The sequence below is a fragment of the Callorhinus ursinus genome, unplaced genomic scaffold (assembly GCF_003265705.2).
Source record: "Callorhinus ursinus isolate GAN/ISIS: 27379988/994484 unplaced genomic scaffold, GSC_fseal_2.0 scaffold75, whole genome shotgun sequence".
Lineage (NCBI taxonomy): Eukaryota > Metazoa > Chordata > Mammalia > Carnivora > Otariidae > Callorhinus > Callorhinus ursinus.
The window spans coordinates 4,228,329-4,250,193 of NW_027397137.1; the positions used below are offsets into that span (position 1 = coordinate 4,228,329).

The 21,865-nt window shown below is 49.2% G+C and overlaps 1 protein-coding gene across 5 annotated transcripts in view; it reads left to right on the plus strand.

The window, feature by feature from the left end:
• PKNOX1 (PBX/knotted 1 homeobox 1) overlaps nt 1-21,865 on the plus strand; it is a 58,639-nt gene that overhangs the window by 27,501 nt on the left and 9,273 nt on the right. For 4 of the 5 annotated variants that reach the window (XM_025863415.2, XM_025863417.1, XM_025863418.2 and 1 more), the window contains exons 2-9: nt 1,524-1,592; nt 3,088-3,195; nt 6,120-6,247; nt 8,467-8,638; nt 10,394-10,564; nt 14,130-14,229; nt 15,369-15,466; nt 21,437-21,565. In XM_025863415.2, coding sequence (XP_025719200.1) covers nt 3,145-3,195; nt 6,120-6,247; nt 8,467-8,638; nt 10,394-10,564; nt 14,130-14,229; nt 15,369-15,466; nt 21,437-21,565 — 849 coding nt within the window. In that variant the 5' untranslated portion in view covers nt 1,524-1,592; nt 3,088-3,144. The remainder of the gene's footprint in view (nt 1-1,523; nt 1,593-3,087; nt 3,196-6,119; nt 6,248-8,466; nt 8,639-10,393; nt 10,565-14,129; nt 14,230-15,368; nt 15,467-21,436; nt 21,566-21,865) is intronic. The other variant, XM_025863419.2, reaches the window with a different exon arrangement.

Here is a 21,865-nt window from a genome sequence, read left to right on the forward strand (position 1 = left end):
GAGCTGGGCGTCCAGACCATGCGGTCAATGGTGAGCTCTGTACTTCGTGATCGGAGATGGTGCTGGTCGTCGGGGCCGCAGCAGGACAGGGTCCTTGGCCCTTAAGGAACGCGTAGCGTGGAGGGAAACCACGAGGTACCGCAGCACTGAGCACGGGCTGGATGTGAGGCCCCGGGAGAGATGCGCACGCCAGGTGCGGGCGAGCCGCTGGGCAGACTCTGGGGACAGCCATGTGGATGATGAGGCATATTCGCTAGCTGGCCAGGCCCAGAGGAGGCCAGAGTGTTCCAGCAGAACTGGCAGGCTGGGGGAGCGCCAGGCTGCGGGAGAGAATAGCGTGGTGCCCTCTGACTGTTGGCACAGCCTCCAGTTGGGGAGGGCTGGCCGGGGTGCTGCCGCCCACGGACTTGACCTGCAGGGGCGTTTTCACAGATTTGCCTTTCTGAAAGGTGGACAGTGGAGGGGAGGAGCGTAAGACTAGAGCTTCACATGAGCCCCTGCTGTGGTCAAGGTTGGGGGGGAGTGCTGTCTGGAGTCACTGCCCTGGGGTGGAGGGGAAGTAAGATGCTAGGAGGACGGCCAGCTTTTGGTCAAGGCAAAGACCTCTGGGAGGTGCTCAGTGACCGGTTTGTGTCCATCTCAGGATTGGGGGTGCCAGGGGCAGAGAGGGCAACCTAAGTAATGAGGCCACATGAGTTCACCTCCTGGCCTTGGGCTGGCCACGTCCTGTGCTTCTGTGCTGCCCACTCCGGTCATGCCCTTCCTCTCCCCAGCACACGGACACCCCCTGCAGGTCCCCATGGCCGTGGTCAGCTGTGGTGACGTGGCTGACGTCCCCTCCTCCATCCGCCTCCTCCACTGGTGTCAGCGGCACCACTTGGTTCTATTCTTGTCCTGCCGACTGCCGCTCCCCATTCTGCGCAGGGTGTCCCAGATTTCCCAACCTGCTGACTCTCGTGTGGTCCACCCCCTCTCTCTGGGATGGCCTCACCCAGGCTGGAGGCTCCACATACTGACTCAGTGTCCTGGAGCTGCTGGAACAAAGTCCCACAAACTGATGGACGAAACCTGCGACTCTGGTGGCCAGAACCTGAAATCAGCCTGGAATCTCTTTCAGCTCCTGGTGGCTCCAGATGTTCTTGGCTTGTGGCAACATCACCCCAGTCTTGGCTTCTGTCTTCACGTGGCGTTCCCCTCTGTATGTCTCAGATCTTCCTCTCCCCACTCTTAAGGGACACCAGTCATTGGATTTAGGGCCTCCCCTAAATCCAGGATAATCTCATCTTAAGACCCTTCACATAATTACCTGCGTAAAGACCCTTTTTCTAGAGAAGGTCCCATTTGCAAGGACGAGGGGCTGGGATTTGGCGATCTCCTGGAGGACACCGTTCAGCCCTCTCCTCGAACCAGCCACACCCTGATGGTCACCGAGTTTGCATTTCTGGCACAGTCTCATTTGTTTGGAATGTGTGTGAGAAGCATCTCAAACCTAAAATGCCCCGACTCTTGCTTTCTCCTCCCAGGCCACAGAACCCGCTCCTCTCCGTCTGCTCCATTTCAGGACATGCGGCTCTGCTCTGCCGGTTGCTCAGGTGGGAACCCCGCATGGCCCCCTGCCCGTCCGTGGCTGCACACCTGTCCTTGCGCCCCGGTCACAACCCCTTTCTGCTCAAACCCTCCCATGGTTCCCTGTGCCCCCAAGACAGGGGGCCCCGTGGCCCGTGAGAGTCTGTGGGACCCGGGCCTGCGCATCCTGCTCCCTTCCCTTACCCTTCTCCTTCACCAGTCTGCCCAGCCGCACCAGCTGTCCGTCTCACACACCACACGGTGGCTCCTTCTGGTCCTCCTGCCTCCGAATGTCTCCCGCAGGCACCTTTACTGACCCTCCCCCAGTCTTCTCTTTCCCTGCCTGGTTGTCCTCATCGCCTCCTGACACCCGTGTGCAAGGTGGCCTGTTGGTGCCTACCAGCTCCCCGACACCCTGCGTGCGCGCCGACGGGTTGCTGCCCGTCTCCACCGGAGCCCATGCTCCCCCAGGGCACAGGATGGTACTTGAGGCATGAGCACTTGCTGAAGGAAGAGGGTAACCTCATTTGCCCCTTGGCTTTTCACAAGGTCATGTTAGCCCCCACCTCATGCTGGCTCCCTGGGCAGGTGGGAGGCCCGGGACTCCTGAGACAGGCTGGCCAGCTGTGCGGTCTTGGCCCTGTTACTCAGACTCCTCAGGGGGGCGTGGCCCCCCCGGGAGGACCTGCCTTCAGGGAGGGTGCGTGCACTGAGTGGGTTAAGATATGAAGCCAGGCTTCTCGCTCCTTCCCCGACTTGCTAGTCTTGGACAGGATTTCTCCCACTGAACATGGTCTCCCAAAGCATCACTTCCCCTGGTGACCTTTAGTGGTGCAGCCAGTGCCAAACAAGTGACTGGTTCCTGTGCCACGTTGCAGGTGTTCATGGGGGGGGGGGGGCTCGGCATAGCCCCCACTCGAATTATTCTTACTTTGAAGCTTTGCCTTGTCATCAAGTAAATGAACCATTATTTCCATCTGCTCCTACATACAGATGTTAGGAGAGTGCCCTTTGTCATTCCTGCCTTCCATCCAGTCTCCCTGACCTCACAGTTGCCAGGTCTCTTCCCAGAAGGGCTGCCCCAGCACACAGCTGGGGGAGCTGCTGGCTCCCGCTCTGTCCCCACAGCCTGTCCTCAGTCTGTGCAGGGGCTGCCTGATGCACCCCTTCTGTGTGGCCTGGTCCCCTGGCCCTCGCTGCCCCAGGAGAGCAGAGTCTCGCCGACTCCCTGTAGTAGCCCCGGGCCCAGGACGGCGTCCTGCACGTGTAGACAGTTACTAGAGGGGATGCGTCCGGGTGGGCAGAAACTGTGAGAACAAGTCCAGGCCCGGAGCACACGGAAACTCGGGGCCGCCAAGTGAGCAGGATCAGGCTGAGGGGGTTGGCTCATAACGTGGTAAGAGTGCTTCTTTCCTCTCCGTGTGAAAATACGCATTTAAAAAGTATATGGGTGTTGGGGAATAAAGGACCAAGAATGCTCTGCAATTGTTAACTGACGCTTTTCTGCTCTTGTTTCCCCAGACGCCGTTTGCTTTTGACTCAAGACGATGTGATGTTTTATTATAAAACCCATTAACCATGATGGCTACACAGACGTTAAGCATAGACAGCTATCAAGATGGGCAACAAGTGAGCGCCTGAGCTTTATTCCACATTCTAAATACAGTCCGTGGGTCGGGCACTGAAACATGACCAGTGCTTTGTATATTTATCCTTCAGTTTCGTGAGGTTGCAGGCTCAGTTTCAAGGATATGATGCACCGATCATGCGCTGGTGCTAGAAAGGCTCGCTATAGTGTTATTCAAATCATTTCTCCCAGTGATGCCAAGTTGCTGGTAATTGTGACTCCCCTAAGTCACAGTTTATTGGGAATTTCCCTTTTTGATGTCCATGCTAGTGAGTGTTGCTGCTTTTAAAGAAAAGCTGGGTGTTGAGGAAAGCGGATGACCGGTTGCTGACCTGAGCAGGAACCACGGTGTTTCCCCTCCACAGGCGTGGGCGGCGGGGGGCCTGTCCCATTTGTCGGGGCAGCATCATTGCTGTGCTGTCAGCTCCTGTTGTGTGGCTGTGCCCGGACAGCCTCTAGCCTGCCCTCCCACTGTCCGTGGACTTGGTGTTCCTTGCAGCTGCGGTGAAGGTCTGGGTGTTTCGGGTTCTGTGCCCTGAAGGAACTGGGGAGGCAGGGAGTGGGAGAAGCTCAGCCGAGGCCTGGGCAGCCTCTCTTGGGACACCTGAGGTCTTGGGATGCTCTTTGTGTTCAGAATGGCGTCCAATCCCCCTCTTGACTGTGGAGCCCTGGAGCTCGTTTTGTTGAAGACCTTCCAGTCTTTGCTTCCTGCTTCCTGTAGTGAGGAAGGCCCAGAGGCCGCTTTTCTCCCTACTCGAAGGGAGCTGGGTCGTGACAAGACCAGGGGGACTGGCCCGAATGAGGTCACAGCCCTGCATCAGTGAGGTTGCAGGTGGCGCCTGGGACCTGAGGCTCCCTCCCTCTTCTGTTGTGTCTTTCCTTGGTGGCCAGTTCTGTGCATTCCTGCTTTGGTTCCTGTTGCACAGACTTTGTTTTTGTTGGCTTGTTGTTGTTGTTGTTGGCTTTTTAAAAATGTTGAAGTGTCTTAGCTTCTTAGGGGAATTGAGGCATGGGGGTGCTCTCTGCACCTGGAAGTCCTTGGATATTTCCAAGTGATTTTGTTTCTTAAAATGCAGAGCTAGTGTTGTCCCTCTCTCCACCTGCTGAGCCCTGCCTTGAGGACCCTGCATTGCCCTTGTCCTCACCTCTGCACCCTGCTTCTGGGCATCTCTGCCCTGCGGCCCTGGCCCTGGCTCTTCCCTTGGCTCTTGCCTCAAGGAGCAGCTTGGCCAGGGCCCTCTGGTCCTGCAGGTCTTTGCTTCCATTGCTTCCTGTGAAGACTCCCCGGCCTGCCCTGGTCCCTCCCCGCTTGCCACCTGCCTCCTGTCTTTCCTCCCTCCACTGGTCCCCCTGATCCCCTGCTGGCAGATCCTGCCGGGAGTCTCCTCCTCCAGCAGGTCTGTGCCTGGAGGTGGCTGAGGTGGCCATGTCCCGCGCAGTGCCAGGCACAGGGAGGGAAGGAGCCTTGCTTTTCCCTTGACGTGGAAAACTCTTGGCGAACATTATTTTAAACATTTCCTATCCTACAGTATAGATATGCCCAATTTCCTTGGCCATTTCTCCGACATTTAGGTTTCTCTTTCTTCCACAGTCATTGTTTTTTTTTTTTAAACCCGAAATAGGTGCCTGGGTGGCTCAGTCATTAAGCGTCTGCCTTCGGTTCAGGTCATGATCCCAGGGTCCTGGGATCGAGCCCCGCATCGGGCTCCCTGCTCTGTGGGAGGCCTGCTTCTCCCTCTCCCACTCCCCCTGCTTGTGTTCCCTCTCTTGCTGTGTCTCTGTCAAATAAATAAAATCTTAAAAAAAAAATAAAAACCTGAAATAAATCTTTTAAGGCTTTTTTATAATACTGTCAGATTTCCTACCAGAAAGTTGTGTTTGATTGGGCTTTAGTTAGTTGCTTTAGTGTTTGTTTTTTTAAGAAAGAGAGAGAGAGAGAGAGAGAGAGAGAGAGAAATGCTCTCCCGGGCCCACTGCACCATCTAAAGGCAGTGGCACAGAGGCATCCCTGCCCATCTGGACCATCGAGAGGCAAGTGCGGCGCCAGGGTCTCCCCTGCGACACAGCCCCCGGGGCCTGCGATAGCCCTGGCTGTCAGGTGCCAGGTTCATGGCAGCACTGGCTCTCCCCCACTGCGTGGGAATAAGCCCCTTCCCCGAGGGCCCCCAGCAGGCTGCTTCCTTGAGGACGGAGTCCTGGCAGCGAGGGGTGTTCCTGAGGAAGCTGAGGGGGCTGGCGATCTGCTCTCAGATAATTACAAGTTTCTTGCAGCATTTTGGGATTTCTTTCTGTAAACTGAATTCTTTATGCTTAAGGATTTAAATACTTTTCACCTAAGTTACAAACCAAATAGCTAGTTGAAAGCAACTTATAATATCTTTAAGGCTTCCTCTTAGGTTTTATACTATTTCTTTAAACACAGCCGGTCTTTGCCTTCTGAATACAGTGACTTTTCCTCAAAATTTGGATAGCTTATGTATTCCTGAAATTTAAGAGTAGATAGGGGAGAATTTAGAATATAGGGTCTGGGTTGTTTTTGTGACAAGATAAGAGTTTGAACCACTCGTGTGTACTTCTCTTGCTCAGCGTGAGCATCTAGAGCAGGCAGAGACAGTGGTAAGATTATTTATGTGCCACTTCCCTTCAGTGCTGTGTAGTAGCATGTTTTTGAAAATCATAAGCATTTCACGGATACCGGTCCTCACAGTTTTCAAGATGATTTGGAAATTTGACCTTTGTTTTAGCCGTTTTCAAAACATATTAAATTCAGAGGAGTTTTGTTGGTAGTATTTTTTATGTATTACTGCCAGTCTTCCAACTGTCTAGCAATTTACCACTCCTGTTGCATTTCTGTTTCTGTTTGAGAATAGAGTACTTAGTAGTAGTTTATTTTGTGTTTAGTAACCAGAATTCTCTCCTTTCACAGATGCAAGTAGTAACAGAGTTAAAAACGGAGCAAGATCCCAACTGCTCTGAACCTGATGTGGAAGGAGTGAGCCCCCCACCCGTGGGGTCCCAGACACCAATGGATGCGGACAAGCAGGCCATTTATAGGTAGCGATGAGATGTGACACATGTGGGTTTTAACAGGAATGGCAGGAATAGAGAACCTTGTTAAATGGAATGCCAGACCTATTAGCTAGGCAGAGTAGTAAGGTTTGATGGGATAACCACAGGGGTGAGAAGTTTGTCAAATTAAGATATTATTCCTCATACCTTAAGAAAAAGTTTTGGAATATAAATGGACATTTTAGTCAACCTTGCAAAAAGAAATCTTCAGGCCCAGGTAGTTTTACTGGAGAATCCAGTAAAGGAAGAGGGAATGCCTCCCAACACATCACTCTGATACTAAAGCCAGACAAAGACAATACAAAAAAAAAAGGTGTGCACCAGTGTGCCTCATGAACTTAAACATAAAAATCATTAATAAAATATTAAATCCAGTGACATATAAAAAGAACACACACTGACCAAGTGGAGTTTATCCCAAGAACTCAAACTAATTCGTTAGTCAAAAGATCAACCAGTGAGACGCACAACATGATCATACCAAGTGACACAGGAAAGCATTTGACAAAAATCAACAGGTAATTATGATTAAAAACTGTCAGCAAAGTGGTAATGGAGGGAAACTTTCCTAACCTGATGAAGGGCAACATTAAAAAATCTGTAGTTCTCATCGTATTTAATGGCCAAAGACCGTTTTCCTCTAAGACTGGGCATAAGGCAGAGTACACCCTGACTCCTTTTGTTCAGCACTGTAATGGAAGTCCTAGCCAGTGCAGTTAAGGCAAGAAAAAGAAAGAAAAGGCATACCAGATTAGAAAGGAAGAAACACAACTGGCTCTGTGTACAAACGACATGATTGTCTATATAGAAAATCCCAAAGACTCAACCAAAAAACTTCCAGAACTGGGTGAGTTTAAGAAGGTCACACATTACAAGGGCAACACACAGAAACCAATCCCATTTCTATTTGAGTAATACACAGTTGGAAGCTGAAAATTAAAAAAGACAATACCATTTACAAGAGCTCCAAAAAATTTAGGTATAAATCTAACAAAATGCAGAAACTTTATGCTGAAAAATTATAAAATGCTGATGCAAGCAATCAAAGAAAACCTAAATAAATGGGGACACATACCATGCTCATGGATTGGAAGACTCAACTTTGTAAAGATGTCCTTTCTCCTAAAATCGACTTGTAGATTTAGTATAATTCCAAATAAAGCCTTAGGACAGTTTTGTACATATAGACACGTTAATTCTAGATTTTATATGGAAGGCAAAATAACTAGACCAGCTGAAACAGTGTTGAAAAAGAATAAAGTTGGACTTTTGAGACATACTATGGCATTACGGTAATGAGAATGTGGTGAGGATGGTGAAGGGATAGGATTAGAATCACTTTTGTCCTGTACAAATACCTTATTTATTTGATCTTTGACAAAGGTGCAAACAATTCAGTGGAGTAGAGGTAGTCTTTCCAAAAAATGGTGTTGGAAGAATCAGACATTCATATGCTGAAAGAAGATCCTTGACCTAATCTCATGTTTTACACAGGAGTTTACTCAAGGGGCACCTGAATGGCTCCGTCAGTTAAGCATCTGCCATCGGCTCTGGTCATGATCCTGGGGTCCTGGGATCGAGCCCCATGTCGGGCTCCCTGCTCAGTGGAGAGCCTGCTTTTCCCTCCCTCTTGTGCGCGCTCTCTCTCTCAAATAAATAAATAAAATCTTAAAAAAAATAGTTTACTCAAAACAAAGTATAGATCTAAATGTAAATTTTAAAACTATAAAACTGGTCTCTCCATACCACGGAATATTACTTAGCCACAAAAAGGAATGAAGTAGTGATACGTGTTACAACATTGATGAGCCTGGAAAACACCGTGCTAAGTGAAAGAAGCTAGATGCCAAAGGCCATGTATTGTATAATTCTGTTTAGATGTCTAGAACCCTAGCAAATCTATGGAGACAGGAAGTCGGTAGTGGTGGCCTGGGGCTGGGGTTTGGGAGAAGATGGGCAGTGACAGCTGATGGCTGCAGGGTTTCTTTGGGGGATGACAAAGACGCTGTAAGAGTGACCTTGGGGATGGTGGCACCGCTCTGTGAACAGAGTAGAACCATTGCATTGTACACTTTGAAGGGGATAAACTGTAGTATGTGAACGATACCTCAACAAAGCTGTTATATAAACGAATGCAGACGTACGTACTAAAATATTCTCATGCAAATGTAGGACATACATTTAAAAATTTTTTTTCCCCCCAGGCATCCACTGTTTCCATTATTAGCTTTGTTGTTTGAAAAATGTGAACAATCTACGCAGGGCTCAGAAGGCACAACTTCTGCCAGTTTTGATGTAGATATTGAAAATTTTGTAAGGAAGCAAGAGAAGGAAGGAAAACCCTTCTTTTGTGAAGATCCGGAAACTGACAATTTAGTAAGTACAAGAAATGTTTTGTTTTTTTCCCCAAAATTAAAATCTGTTCAATAAGTTTTAAACTTCTAATTAGAACTTCAGAATGTAGTTCTGCTAAAGGGGAGAATCCGATAGTTTACGAAATAACTTCCTGTATGTGTGACCTGAATGTCCCCGTGTCTTCCAGCTTTCTGTAGTGACTTTTACTGTAGGGATCAAAGGAGCTCATCTGTGCCTGTGTCACAAGGGGACTGGGGGCTCAGTTCTCTCCTAAGTATCTGTGAAGTTCACTGGGGTTGGTGTGCTTATGTGCTGTGCCTGTCAGGCAGCATGCCTGTGCCCCAGTCCAGTTCTAGGCTTTTCCTTGATCACAGACACACACCCTTATGCTCTGTCTGGAGGCTGGCAGTAAGTGGTGGTGGGTGACAAGGCTGTATGCAGACTTGAGGAGGCCCTTGAACACAGAGCAGGGCAGTCTTAACAGGGGGCTCCCACACTCTTCAACTGCTTCCCCTGGCCTTTCAACCTCGTGTGGGTGCCCTCCTCCCAGGTCCGGCACCCCAAGGTCCAGGGTTCTCTGTGCTTGCTGAAGGAAATGCAGAATTTGTTAACATCACTGCTGCACCCCTCAGTGTTGGTGGAGCACTGTTAGCTCATGTCAGGGGACACGCTCCTTCCCTGGGCTTCCTTTAGAGCCTGCTAACCCCCAGCCCAAAATCTTAGTCAGGGCCCTGATCAGCAGAAAAGTGTCTCAGGAAACTTTTTCCTGAATAAATGTCCCGGATCTTTGTTGGTTTTTAATTTCTCATTATACATTCAACCCTTAGTGCCTAACGGATTTTACCAGGGCGCTGTCTGACCGGGAGTCAGCCTCCTCATCTTTGAACTGGGACCAACAGTGCCCGCCCTTTTGGGGTGAGAATCAGAAGCTCTCTCTACCTCTGAATCTCTGTCACACAGCCAGCAGTGCATGGCTGCGGGGACAGCCAGAGGGGACCCAGGTTCTCCTGACTGGTGTTCCAGCATAGGGTCTAGCAGAGCTTGGGGCGTGGTCACTCTTTATCGACTGCTTGGCTGGTTCATGCCACAAGTACATATGAATTACTGTCCCCAAGGTCACAGGGAAGGAGCTGAGCTTTGGGGTTGTGGATTCACAGGCAAGTGGTGCTTATTACAGATCATTGTCTACTGCTGTGGGGCAAGTTACTCTGAAATTTAGTGACTTAATAAAGTCACTGTAAAACTTTTAGAAAAATCTTTTTTTTTTTTTTTTTTTTTTGTACTTTTAGAAAAATCTTAAAAGGGCTAACCTAGTGCTAGGGAAAGAGTTCTTAGGCTTGACACCAAAAGCACAATCCCTAAAAGGCAGAGTTGATAAGTGGAGTTTTATCAAAATGAAGAGCCTCCTATGAGGGGGGTATGGATTCCTCCCCATTTACAGAGGAAGACATAAGAGCAGAGGGAGGGTAAGTACCTTGCTCTTTGTTGGAGCTGGTCCGCGGTGGGGCCGGGGTGAGGCTGGGCTGTCTCCTGGTGCTGTGACTCACTGAGGGCGGCACGGGGACATCTGTGCCCCACACACCAGATGCAGCGAAATGCCAGAGGTCTGCAGTGCTGGAATGACTTGTCGTTTTGCATGATTTCTGATGTCATCCCCCTCCTGTCATTGGCAGTGCAGTTGGTCAAGGCTCTATGGCGCTCAGGCGAATGAGAATTACAACTTACCGTGATGCTGCCGTTTTCTTGTCTGAAGATCTTCATTTTCTCTGCTTCTAGATGGTAAAAGCAATCCAGGTTTTGCGTATTCATCTTCTTGAGCTGGAAAAGGTTAACGAACTGTGCAAAGATTTCTGCAGTCGATACATTGCTTGTCTAAAAACGAAAATGAACAGTGAGACTCTCCTGAGCGGAGAACCTGGAAGCCCGTATTCCCCCGTCCAGTCCCAGGTATCTGTGTCGGGTCCTGCTCTGCTCCTTGGTGATGGTAAGGTCTGCAGGGGTGACGGGTACTGACTCCTGAGACCAACAGCCCTGTCGGAGTGCCTGGGCTGACGTAACGGCCATCCTCCAGCCAGAAGGACAGTCCCTCTGGGCTTCACGCAGTAAGTGGGGTGAGGCCTCAATCTGCATGTGCGGACCCTGGATCCCAGCTTTCTGGAGGATGGAGTACCATTCATTGCTTTCCTTTTTCTTTAAAACAGGGTTTTTATTATTTCTTAGAATTGTGGTAAAATACACATATCATAAAATGTACTGTCTTAACCATTCTTAAGTGTACAATTCAGTGGCATTAAGCATGTTCACACTGTTGTGCTACCATCATCACCATCTATCTCTGGAACTTTCCATCTTCTCAGACTGAAACACTATCCCCATGAAGTACTAGCTCCCCATTCTCCCCTCCCCAGCCTCTGGCTCCACCATTCTACTTTCTATGAATTTGATCAGTCTAGGTACCTCACGTGAGGGGGTCATACCGTATTTGTCCTTTTGTGCTTGGCTTACTTTGTGGACATAATGTCCTTGAGGCTCACCCATGTTGAAGCACTACTGTACTTGAGCCACACTGATGGTGATGTTCCATTGTGGTCACAGTTCACACTACCCTGATGGCTGATGGTGTTGACCATCTTTTCATGAGCTTGTTTGCCGTCTGTAGATCCTCTTTGGTAGAAGGTCTGCTCACGTCCTTTGCCCATTTTCTGATTGGATTTTTTTTTGAACTGTTGACTTTTGAGAGTCTTTTTTTTTTTTTTAAGATTTTATTTATTTATTTGACAGAGTGAGAGAGCACAAGCAGGGGGACAGTAGAGGGAGAAGCAGTCTCCCTGCCAAGTGGGGAGCCCGATGGAGGGCTCGATCCCAGGACCCTGGGATCATGACCGGAGCTGAAGGCAGATGCTCAATGACAGCCACCCAGGCGCCCCTAGATACTAATCTTTTATGGGCTGTATGGTTTGTAAATATTTTCTCCCAAGTCTGTAGCTTATCTCTTCATCCTCTTAACAGGGTCTTTTGCATAGCAAACATTTTAAATTTTGATCAAGTCCCATTTATCAACTTTTCTTTGATGAGTTGTGCTTTTGGTGTTAAATCTAAGAACTCTGCCCAGCCCTGGATCCCAAGGATTTTCTCTAGTTTTTTGTTTTGTTTTGTTTTCCTGAAAGTTTTATATTTCACATTTAAATCCATGGCTCATTTTGAGTTAACTTTTGTATAAAGTGTGAGGGTTTAGGTTGAGGTTCTTTGTTTTGCCTCTGGACGTCCTGTGCTCCAGCACCATTTGTTCAAATTCCTCCCCTGAATTGTCAACGGTGAGTGTATTTGTTGGTCTGTTTCTGTGTTCTCCGTTCTGTTCCCCCGATCTCTGCCTTTACACCAGCTAATCTTGTTACTGTAGCTATTGAATAAGTCTCAAATTTGGGTAGACTGTTTCCTCCCACTTTATTCTTCTTTTTCAAAGTTATTTTAGTTATTCTAGTTCCTTTCCATATAAGTTTTGGAATAATCTTGTCTATATCAACAAAAAAATGTTACTGAGATTTTGATAGGAATTGCATTAAGCCTGTGTATTGTTCTGAGGAGAATTGATGTCTTTCCTCTGTTGACTATTCCAGTCCACAGACCAGGTATGTCTCTCTGTCATTCCTTTCATTGGTGTTTTGTAGTTTTGTGATACAAGTCCTACATATGTGTTTTTAAAATTACACCTAGGTGTGTGTGTGTGTGGGGTTTTTTTTTTTTTTTTTGGCAATTACAAATGGTATTATATTTTTAACTTTAGTGTCCCTGCTAGTATTTAGAGATACAGTTGATTTTGTATGTTTATCTTTCATCTTGCAACCTTGCTGAACTCATTTATTAGTTCTAGGAGGTCCTTTTCACAGATTCCTCAGGATGTTCTCCTTATTCAGTTATGTCATCTACAGATAGGAACAGTTCTGTTCCTTCCTTCCTGATCTGTTTGCTTTTTATTTCCTTGTCTTACCTTATTGTGTTGGCTAGAACATCTGGTACTATCTTGAATACAATTGGTGAGAGTGGACATCCTGCCTTGTTCCCAATCTTAGGGGAAAACATTCTGCCTTTCACTGTTAGTTATAGTTTTAGTGGCAGGTTTTTTCTAGATGCTCTTCATCAAGTTGAGGAAGTTCCCCTCCATTTCTGTTTCTCTAAGAGTTTCTATCATACTGAATTTGTCACATGCTTTCCCTGGGTGAATTGATACGATTATGTGATTTTTCTTCTTTCTTCTGTTAACATGGTAGTAGATTACATTACTTGATTTTTCGAATACTGAATAAGCCTTGCATTCCTGGAATAAACTCCACATGGTCATGGCACAGAATTCTTTTTATATGGGTTCCTGAATTCTGTTTGCTAATATGTTGTTAAGCGTTTGTATGTCTGTATTGGGGGATATTGGTCTGTAGTTTCTTTTTTGTTACAGTCTTTGTCTAGGTTTGGTACCAGGATAGTACAGCTTTGTAAAATGAAGACTCCTTTCCTGTTTTCTGGAAGTGATTATATAGATTTGGTGTTAATTCTTTACATGTTTGATAGAATTCTCCAGCGACACTAGCTGGAGCTGGAGATTTCTTTTTTGAGTGTCCAAGGTATGAATTCGGTGTCCTTCATGGTTGTAGGGCTGTTCAGATGACCTGTTTCACGCTAGCTTCAGAGGCCCGCGTGCCGAGCGGACTGTGGCACTCCTCCTCTCCTGCTGACGTGTGTAGGGTCTGCAGTGCCCTCGGTTTCCTTCCTGATGTTGGTAATTTGTCACGTCTCTGTTGTAGAGGTTTGTCAGTGTACTGATCTTTGCAAGGAACCAGCTCTTTTTTCATTGATCTCTGTTTTTCTATTTTCAGTTTCATTGATTTCTGCTTTGATCTTTATTATTTCCTCCCTTCTGCTTGCTTTGGTTTCCTTTTGTTCCTCTTTTTTAGGTTCTTGATGGTGGGAGCTTGGATTATTGATTTGGATGAATTAATATTCTAACCAAGTTAATGTGGCAGACTTTGTATGTACCTACCAGAGCTTTATACATACATTCAGATTGATGTGGCAGCCTGCAGAGTAATCGTCTTTGGGCAGTACCCACTGATGCTGTTGAACTGCTCAAATGCCTGGGTGTCTGCTGGGCGCCAGACCCTGTGCCTGGGTGCCAGCATGGAGCTCTCTCCCTGGCCGGCCACCAACCCAGCCATCTTGGTGAATGGACGGGTGGAATCTTGATGTGGTGTTTATGGTTATTTCTGCGGAACCTGCTGCAGGCCAGGCCCAGATCTAGCACTCCACAATCATGAAAACCAGGGGGCTCGCCTCTTTTATGATGATTAATGTGATGACAAGAGGAAAGATAATCTTTTGGAAGCCAGATTGAAACCAGTATCTCAATACTGATGATCATAGTTGATACTGGGTCAGTCTTGGATCTCTTGGTTTGCAGATATGTAAGGTGGGTTTTCTGGTGTTTTCCCATAGCCCCTCACTTTGTATTTCTGACTTACAGCAGATTCCAAGTGCCATCTCAGGCACTCTCAGCCCCCAAGGAATCGTGGTTCCAGCATCTGCGCTGCAACAGGGGAACGTAACCATGGCGACAGTGGCAGGTAAGCCCAATGAAAAAAGGATGCTCTTTCCTTGAGCTTTTGTGGAGAAGTCCTTTATATTAGAACAGAGAAGTGCATAAATATAATTTCTAATTAATGCCAGTTCCTGAAATAGGAGTGGCAAAATCTAGAGCATTTAGAATTGAATGCCTGTTTCTTGTTTTAATTCCCAGTAACAAATAGTTGACGCAAATTGTGTTTCCCTGCCAAAAAATTTTGGGAAGAAAGGTTTTATATAGGAGTTGACAATATATAGCAAAAACCAATTGTAATTTGTAGATAACATAGTTGTTAATTGCACTCTTGGCAGCACCTGGAAAAGCTTCGGTTGTGTCATTAATGTTTGACAGACAAATAAAAATTCATTCTTAGTATTACTTGTATAGTAAAAACCATCACGGGAGGGGTACTGATTCTGTGGTTCCCTGGTGCATCTCAAACATCGCAAATATAAAGTTGTCATGAAAATGGAATGGGGCATGTGAGGAGGAGAGAAATTTACAACGAAAACCCTCCTGTGATAGTGTCAGGGGAAACCTCCCCAGGAAGATGAAAGCATGTTTGATCAATATATACTATGATAAAAAATAGTTCACACCAATTGCCAGGTCTTTTAATACTGCTAATTGTGGGGAAAGTAGGAAACAGAGGTGGACAAAAAGGGAATTTGCAGAATCCAAATAAGCCCTTGTGCCCTGTGCGGTGGGACACCTTACCACCCGCTTTGCACTGTGCCCCCTGACCGTGCCCGCCCCCCTGACACACTGCCCTGTCCCCCCCACTGCCTGTCCCCTCACTCTCACACTGCCCTGCTCTGTTGAACTGTGCCCACCCCCTGCACGCTGCCGTACCTCCTGCACAGTGGCCCGCACACCCCTTACAGTACCATGCCCTCCCCTGCGCGCCTCCCCCCGCACAGAGCCGGACCTCACTATAGATGCTGGAACACTACTTGTCCAGGGAAGTTGTTTAATAATTTATAGTGACAAGTCAGCCAGCAAAGTACTGATCATTTGAAACAATTTAAAAACCACATCAAACTAAAGGTTTTATTCCTTTCATACGTATATTGAGTATATTGAGAATATGGTTTTAAATCGTTGTGACTTAAAGAGTATTTTAATTTTTTCCTTCTTGAGGTGGCACAGTGTATCAGCCTGTCACAGTTGTCACTCCTCAAGGCCAAGTAGTGACACAAGCATTGTCGCCCGGCACCATCAGGATCCAGAACTCCCAGGTGCGTGTGCCATTCCCGTGGGAGGGTCTGGGGGTGCGTCACGCAGGCGTGGGGCACGGTAGGCCCAGGCTGGATCTGTTCCCTCTGCCTGAAGATCATTTGTCTCGAGCTGGCTTCCCGGTAGCAGTCTCCAGTTAATCTCAGTGTCCATGTTTTGTCTCCTGTTTACTCTTTGTCTCCCTCGGTGTAAAAAAGTTGCAAAGTTCAGAAAGTCTAAGGCAGCAGGAAAAAAGTCATCCATGACCCCTTCCCCTCAGCAACCACTGTCGTCCAATTGAACACTGGATTGTGTGGTTGTCTCTGGATCAGGAGACTCGAGGCAGTGTGGACACGCTCTTCCCGCCGCCATGCAGGTTGACAGCAGACCCAGCAGGCAGGTCTTGCAGCCCATGGCAAGGCCCTTCTGTGCCCCCGCTGGGCCAGAGCGCCACTCCGGGCTGGTCCTCAGGCTGACTGGGGCCCTTCCTTAACATCCTCCCACAGCCTGGTGCGAAAGCTGAGCAAGAGCTGCCCCTTCCCCACTCCCAGTTGCCCAGGGGAGGCCCTGCCCCAAGGAGGCTGGTGTATTCCTCCTGCCCTCCCTTGGCCTCTCGCTTCCCCCAGGCACCCCAGCTCCGAGAGTGCAGGAGGCCGCTTCACGGGCAGAAGCAGCACATGGATGTGCTGTTCTGTGCTGTGCTGAGGTCACACTGCTCTCTCTGTGTCTATGTGGTGAGACGGGGTCGACTTGGTGGTCGGCCAGGCCACTGTCGATCACGGAGAAGCACGCACGCACACACATGCACACACACCCTTGTTTTCCACTGCCAGGCCACTGTCAATTACGGAGACGCATGCACACACACACTCACCCTTGTTTTCCACATTGAGCTAGGTTTAAGTCCGAAAGATAATGTTTCTGTTGTCAGCTCGTAGTTAGGAATACAGATTCTTTATGTTAGTTGTCTTTAGCCCGCACAGGTGTTTCCCACAACCTCACGGACGGCTTGGAGGCCGAGCCCCGGAGATGTTGTGTCTCCCTCAAGCAAACAGCAGAGGCGAGAGGGTGTGTGGGGGGGCACGGGCTGGCACCGCCAGTCCAGGACTTACTGCCTCTCACTGCATGGACAGAGTCGAGCTAGGGCAGGGGGCCTTGTCATCTGGGCACATGGGGTCTCACCAGGCCCAGCAATGGGTGGAGGAGGGACTGGACTCCACCAGCATTGTCCCTAGATTCTCCAGCCAGCCTGCTTTTCCTGGAGCTTCCTATTTACCACGGATGTGAGCATGAGGTGGTGTCTGGTTGGCAGAGCTCTTCCTGGTACCACATGGAACTGCTTTTAGAGTGAGGTGTCTTCCTTATGTAGTAGAGGTTTATTTGCCCTGTTGCTTAAGAAGAAAGTTTTCCGGGGTGCCTGGTGGCTCAGTCAGTTAAGTGTCTGACTCTTGATTTCGGCTCAGGTCACTCACGGTCTCAGGGTCGTGAGATTGAGCCCTGCATTGGGCTCTGTGCTCAGCTGGGAGTCTGCTTGGGATTCTCTCTCCTTCTCCCTCTGCCCGTCCCTGCTGCATGCTCACTCTCTCTCCCCACCCCTTTGCTCTCAAATAAATAAATCAATCTTTAAGGGAAAAAAGAAAGTTTTCTACTTCACTGCATTTTCTTATAGACGGAAAGGACTAGTTTAACTAGCAAACACATAGAGTTTGTATTTCAGCATAACCCCTTCTGACACAGAACATGCCTGTGACCCTCCCCAGCCTTGTCAGGCAGACAGGTGAACACAGCTCCCTCCTTGCAGCCTGTGGGCTGTCTCTGCTCTGGTGCTCAGTCCACTGTGCGCCTGTCCCCTCCCCGTCATTCTCCTGCCGAGTCCGGCTTCTAGGGCAGCAGGGACAGGAAGCCAAAGACACGAGCTGCCCCGGGTTTCCAACAGAAGAGTAAACAGATTGAGGGCTCTGGGTGCAGGTGTTCTTTGAATAAAACCTGTACGTGGTACGTGTGATTTTAATTGTAACTGTTTGGGCTGCTCTGGGCTCTTTTCTTCCCTTTTTCTTTGGGGGGGGGGATTGGTTCTTACTGGGCTTCAGGTAATTGGGAAGAGTAACTTCACCAGTGACATTGTCTATTTTTGTGTCAGAAACTGTCAGGGTTGGTTTGATCGAGAAAACTGCTTGCTGTTCTGGCTCCTGTGGTCACTCTGGCCAGTGTCATTCATGGCAGCACTGTGGTGGCGGTCACTCCCATGCCGTCCCCCACCTCCCCGTCCTGCCCCGTCGTCTGGCTGCGTTGTGGGTGCAGCTGAGGCGGATGGTAACATTGCCACTCTCCCCCAGAAGAGAATTGGCCACCGTGGGCCACATTCCGACCTACGGCCCGTCAGGAGGAGGCAGGATTTGGCCTCTTCCTAGGGCATCTCTATGGAAAGGTGTTTTTACTTCTAAAAACATATTTTTGAGGAGAGAGAAGTAGCCAGGGGGATTTCACGGATTTCCTCCCGCTCTAGCTCCTCCCCCTTTCCCGGGAGAGTCTTATTTGTACAGTTGTTATTTATATATTTTAGGTTTTTGCTGTTACTTGGCCTGTGACAAGGTTTTTTGCCTCCGTTTTACTCTTATTTTGCTTTTTTATATCAGGTGGTTGTGTGTCCAGCTCAGTGTGCAGGATGCTGAGAGGCTTGGAGCCAAGCACCGCTTTTCCCACCCTGTTCCCTCCTCTCCCCTCGGGCAGCTGCTTTTTGATCCTGCTGATTTCCTACCGTTTCTCACTAAAAATCCTCCCTCTTAACTCACCCCTGAAGCTCCTGGTTTGGGCTCTCTGTCATGGTTGGGGCCTGTGCTCCGTCCGTGCACCCCCTCGGCGGTGGCTCTTCCCCGCCCTGCCCGTGCTTCTCCACACAGCTCGGCCAACCTGTTGTCAGTATGAACATCACCTGGTCTCTGCGGAGCTGAGTGTGTACCTGTGATCCCAGGGCTTCTCTGGTTCAGATGTGTCTGGCCGAGCTCGCAAGTGCTTCACTGTTGCCCCGGGCTCGGCTGTCCCGGTGCCACGGCTAACACCTACCTGCCAGAAGGCACATCGGGACCGCGGGCCCCCAGAAGCTCTCCACCTCCCTTCTCCGGGGCTCTTCTCTATCCAGGCTGGGCACAGGGTATGTTCTCAAACTTTCTTTTGACATCGCCTTGAGGAGTCCCTTCTCCTAGAGCCTACATCCTCTACTTTCTTGGCTTTACTCCCCACTTTGGAAACTTCCAGAGAAAATGTGCATGGGAAGTACATTCTGTTGAGACATTGCAAACCTGAAGATGACTTTATTTTGGTCTCGTACTTGATGCAGGCTGTTTCCCAGGACAGTTTCTGGAAGAAATCGTCAACAGGGCCCGGGAGCATGGCGTCGGGGGCTCTAGCCACCTTGGGAAGAGGTCAGCGCTCGCTGCTTTCCGGGCTGCTGTTTTCTTCTCTCAGCCACGTCTCTTCTCCGAGCTGTTGCTGAGCCCTGGGAAAACCTCATGTCCTGGAATCTGAGACCTCTCCTTGACGTCTCTGAGATAGCCCTACCCCCACCCCAAGCACATTAGACCTTCTGAACTGAATCTCTGCATTTTTGTGTCATTTTTTATTTGTATTCTCATTATCTGGTTTCTGAGAGATCTTTTATCTTCCAACCCATCCATGCAGGTTGACCTCTTCAGCACAGTTTGGATTTCTTTTTTTTTTTTTAAGATTTTATTTATTTATTTGACAGAGAGAGACACAGCGAGAGAGGAAACACGAGCAAGGGGAGTGGGAGAGGGAGAAGCAGGCTTCCCGCAGAGCAGGGAGCCCGATGTGGGGCTCGATCCCAGGACCCTGGCATCATGACCTGAGCCGAAGGCAGACGCTTAACCGACTGAGCCACCCAGGCGCTCCTCAGTTTGGATTTCTTAGACTCTTCCATTCCCTCTGTGCTTTCTCTTGAGGTAGCTCCTGTTTGTGCTTCATGGGTGGTTGAAGCCTTCTCTCTGTTCCCTCTGCATCTCAGCTCTGGTGTCTGCTGTTTGTGATGGAGGCCTTTGGATGTTTGGGGACAGTTGGCTGTCCTCGGACCTGTCAGCATGAGCTGCCGGAAAGCCATTGGGTGCGTGGCAGGTACGGGCCACGGCAAGCCAGCTTCTCCATGGGCTGGCCTCTGGAGTGTTTCCTCTATTCAGTGTCTCCAGAGAAGGACTCTCAGACTTCTTGCCTGGGGCATAGGCCTGGTTGCAAGGGCGGAAGTGGGCTGGGGTCTCCCATTTTGCGTGTAGACTTTCCTTACCCCACTTTTTGGCCTTGCCCCTCACTCCCACTGTCCAGCTTGCTCAGTGTGCCCCAGTCTCCTGCAGGGCAGGGGGCAGATCAGTCATCTGCAGAGAATGATGGGGAGGGTGTGTGTGGGGGTCTCACTGCTTCTTAAACAGACTTCCAGCCAGTTTCCCAGGCTTTTACCCGCCCGCCGCTTGTCCAGGCCCCGGCGGTGCTGGAGCTCAGCAGGGCAGTGGCTGTTCCGTGCAGAGGCCATGGCTTTCCTCATGCAGCCCTGTTGGCCCTCGGGCCCCTTGGTAGCATCTGTGAGGTCGAGTCACACAGCTAACTGTCACTTCGCCCACTTTTTGAGCCCACATTTGCTTTAACCCTGCACGAGAAAAGCAACACTGGGCATATGTCAAATTTCATGAAGAACATCATATATATATTAATTGAGACAAATAAGGCAGATGAGCTAAATTTTGGCCCTGGTGCTTTGGAGCTAGTATTGAAAGTTCATTGCCTGTTCTTTTTTCTGTACACACAAACATGACCATAGAGGGGGTGCTTAATACCATTTGCTTTCAGTCCTTTAACAAAGACATACATTTCAAAAAACACTTATGCCCTTAATAATAATCTTGGCTTTTAAGAAATGTTAGCTACAGCTAGTGTCTTACTGTTCCCTGTAAGTCATAAGTTGTGTCTGTTTCGATGTTGTTGAGGCTTTTAGAGAACATATCTGAAATGATGTCACGCCAGAGGAAGTACAGATAATACAGTGACCTCTCCACAGTCACGTCCCAAATCCTTAAAAGGGTGTCTGTGGATACATTACACTGAAGGTGATGTTCTTGCCTTTATAAAGTCAGATTCCTACGTAAGTTCTGAATTCACGCATGCACAACAGCCGAGGTGCCCCTGGCGGGTCTGTGCTGAGGCCCTGGGAGCTGTGGTGGTTTTCTTCCTGGCCCGTGTCCTCAGCGCTGGTGACACCATCTGCCCAGGGAAGCTGGGTGTGAGGTGCAGCGCCTGGGGCCTGTGGGGCTGAGGCCTGCTCTTAGAGACATCAAATCTTTCTCACGTTTGTGGGAAAGACAGTCCCCTAAGAAGTGTTATGAGTGTCCTTTCCTGTGGAAAGGGAATGGGCAGAATGTGTCCATGCTGTCCTCAAGGGGCAAGGGAGGCCGTGTCTGTGGTGGCTCCGGAGGCTTCTGGGCCAGAGGCGGGTGCCTTGGCCCCTTTGCCCTGTGAGCCCCATGTCTGCACTGTGTGCGCGTCTGTGTTTTTCCCCTCTGTTCAGCCCACGTGGCCGCCTCTCGTCAGCGGCCCTTCTGCCTTCCTGCCCGTTCTTGCTGATTGCTTGGAATCTCTAGGCTAGGAGAGCGGGTGTTGTCACGTCCATGACTAGAGGGTGCGAGGTGAACACGAGTGGTGGGCGAGAAGGCCGTGGGCCTCACATGTCTGCAGGGCAGTGGCCCCAAGGCCCTCTGGGCTCCTGTCTCACCTGCCGGACGAGGGGGCCACTGCCTGCGAGACAGCGGTGTCAATAGTGAGAATGCAGAGGGAGCGCCCCGACGGGTGAGCCCATGGGGCCCAGCACACACATCTCTGCTGCCATATGTCATTTCTCCATAAGACCTTTGGTTATCTTCATCTGAAGTCGTAAACTACTTGCCTATGTCATAATTTCCTGTGCCTTCTAATGTTATTTTTCAATTGTTTAAAAGCTTCAGTTACAGTTAAACCAAGATCTAAGCATCTTGCATCAAGATGATGGCTCATCTAAGAATAAAAGGGGCGTTCTGCCGAAGCACGCTACCAATGTGATGAGATCTTGGCTCTTTCAGCACATAGGGGTAAGAACGCAAGTGATTCCACAGTCAACAGTGCCCTGAGATGCTTGCTTGCTGGCTTCCTTTCCTGGAAAAAATGTACTGTCTGCTCCGGGGGCCTGGTGTTGAGTGTCGGTGCCATGTTGACTGTCTCAATGTTAGGGTGGAATGTGGGACAGAGGAGGGTGACCACACTCTGGAGGTCCCTGCCTCAGGGACTTAACCAGGAGGGCCCCGCTGCTGACAAGAGAGTACCTTCCGCTCATGCTAATCATCCACGTGCCACGGAGGGTGACCCAGTGAGGTGAGGTTCGAGAAGTGGGC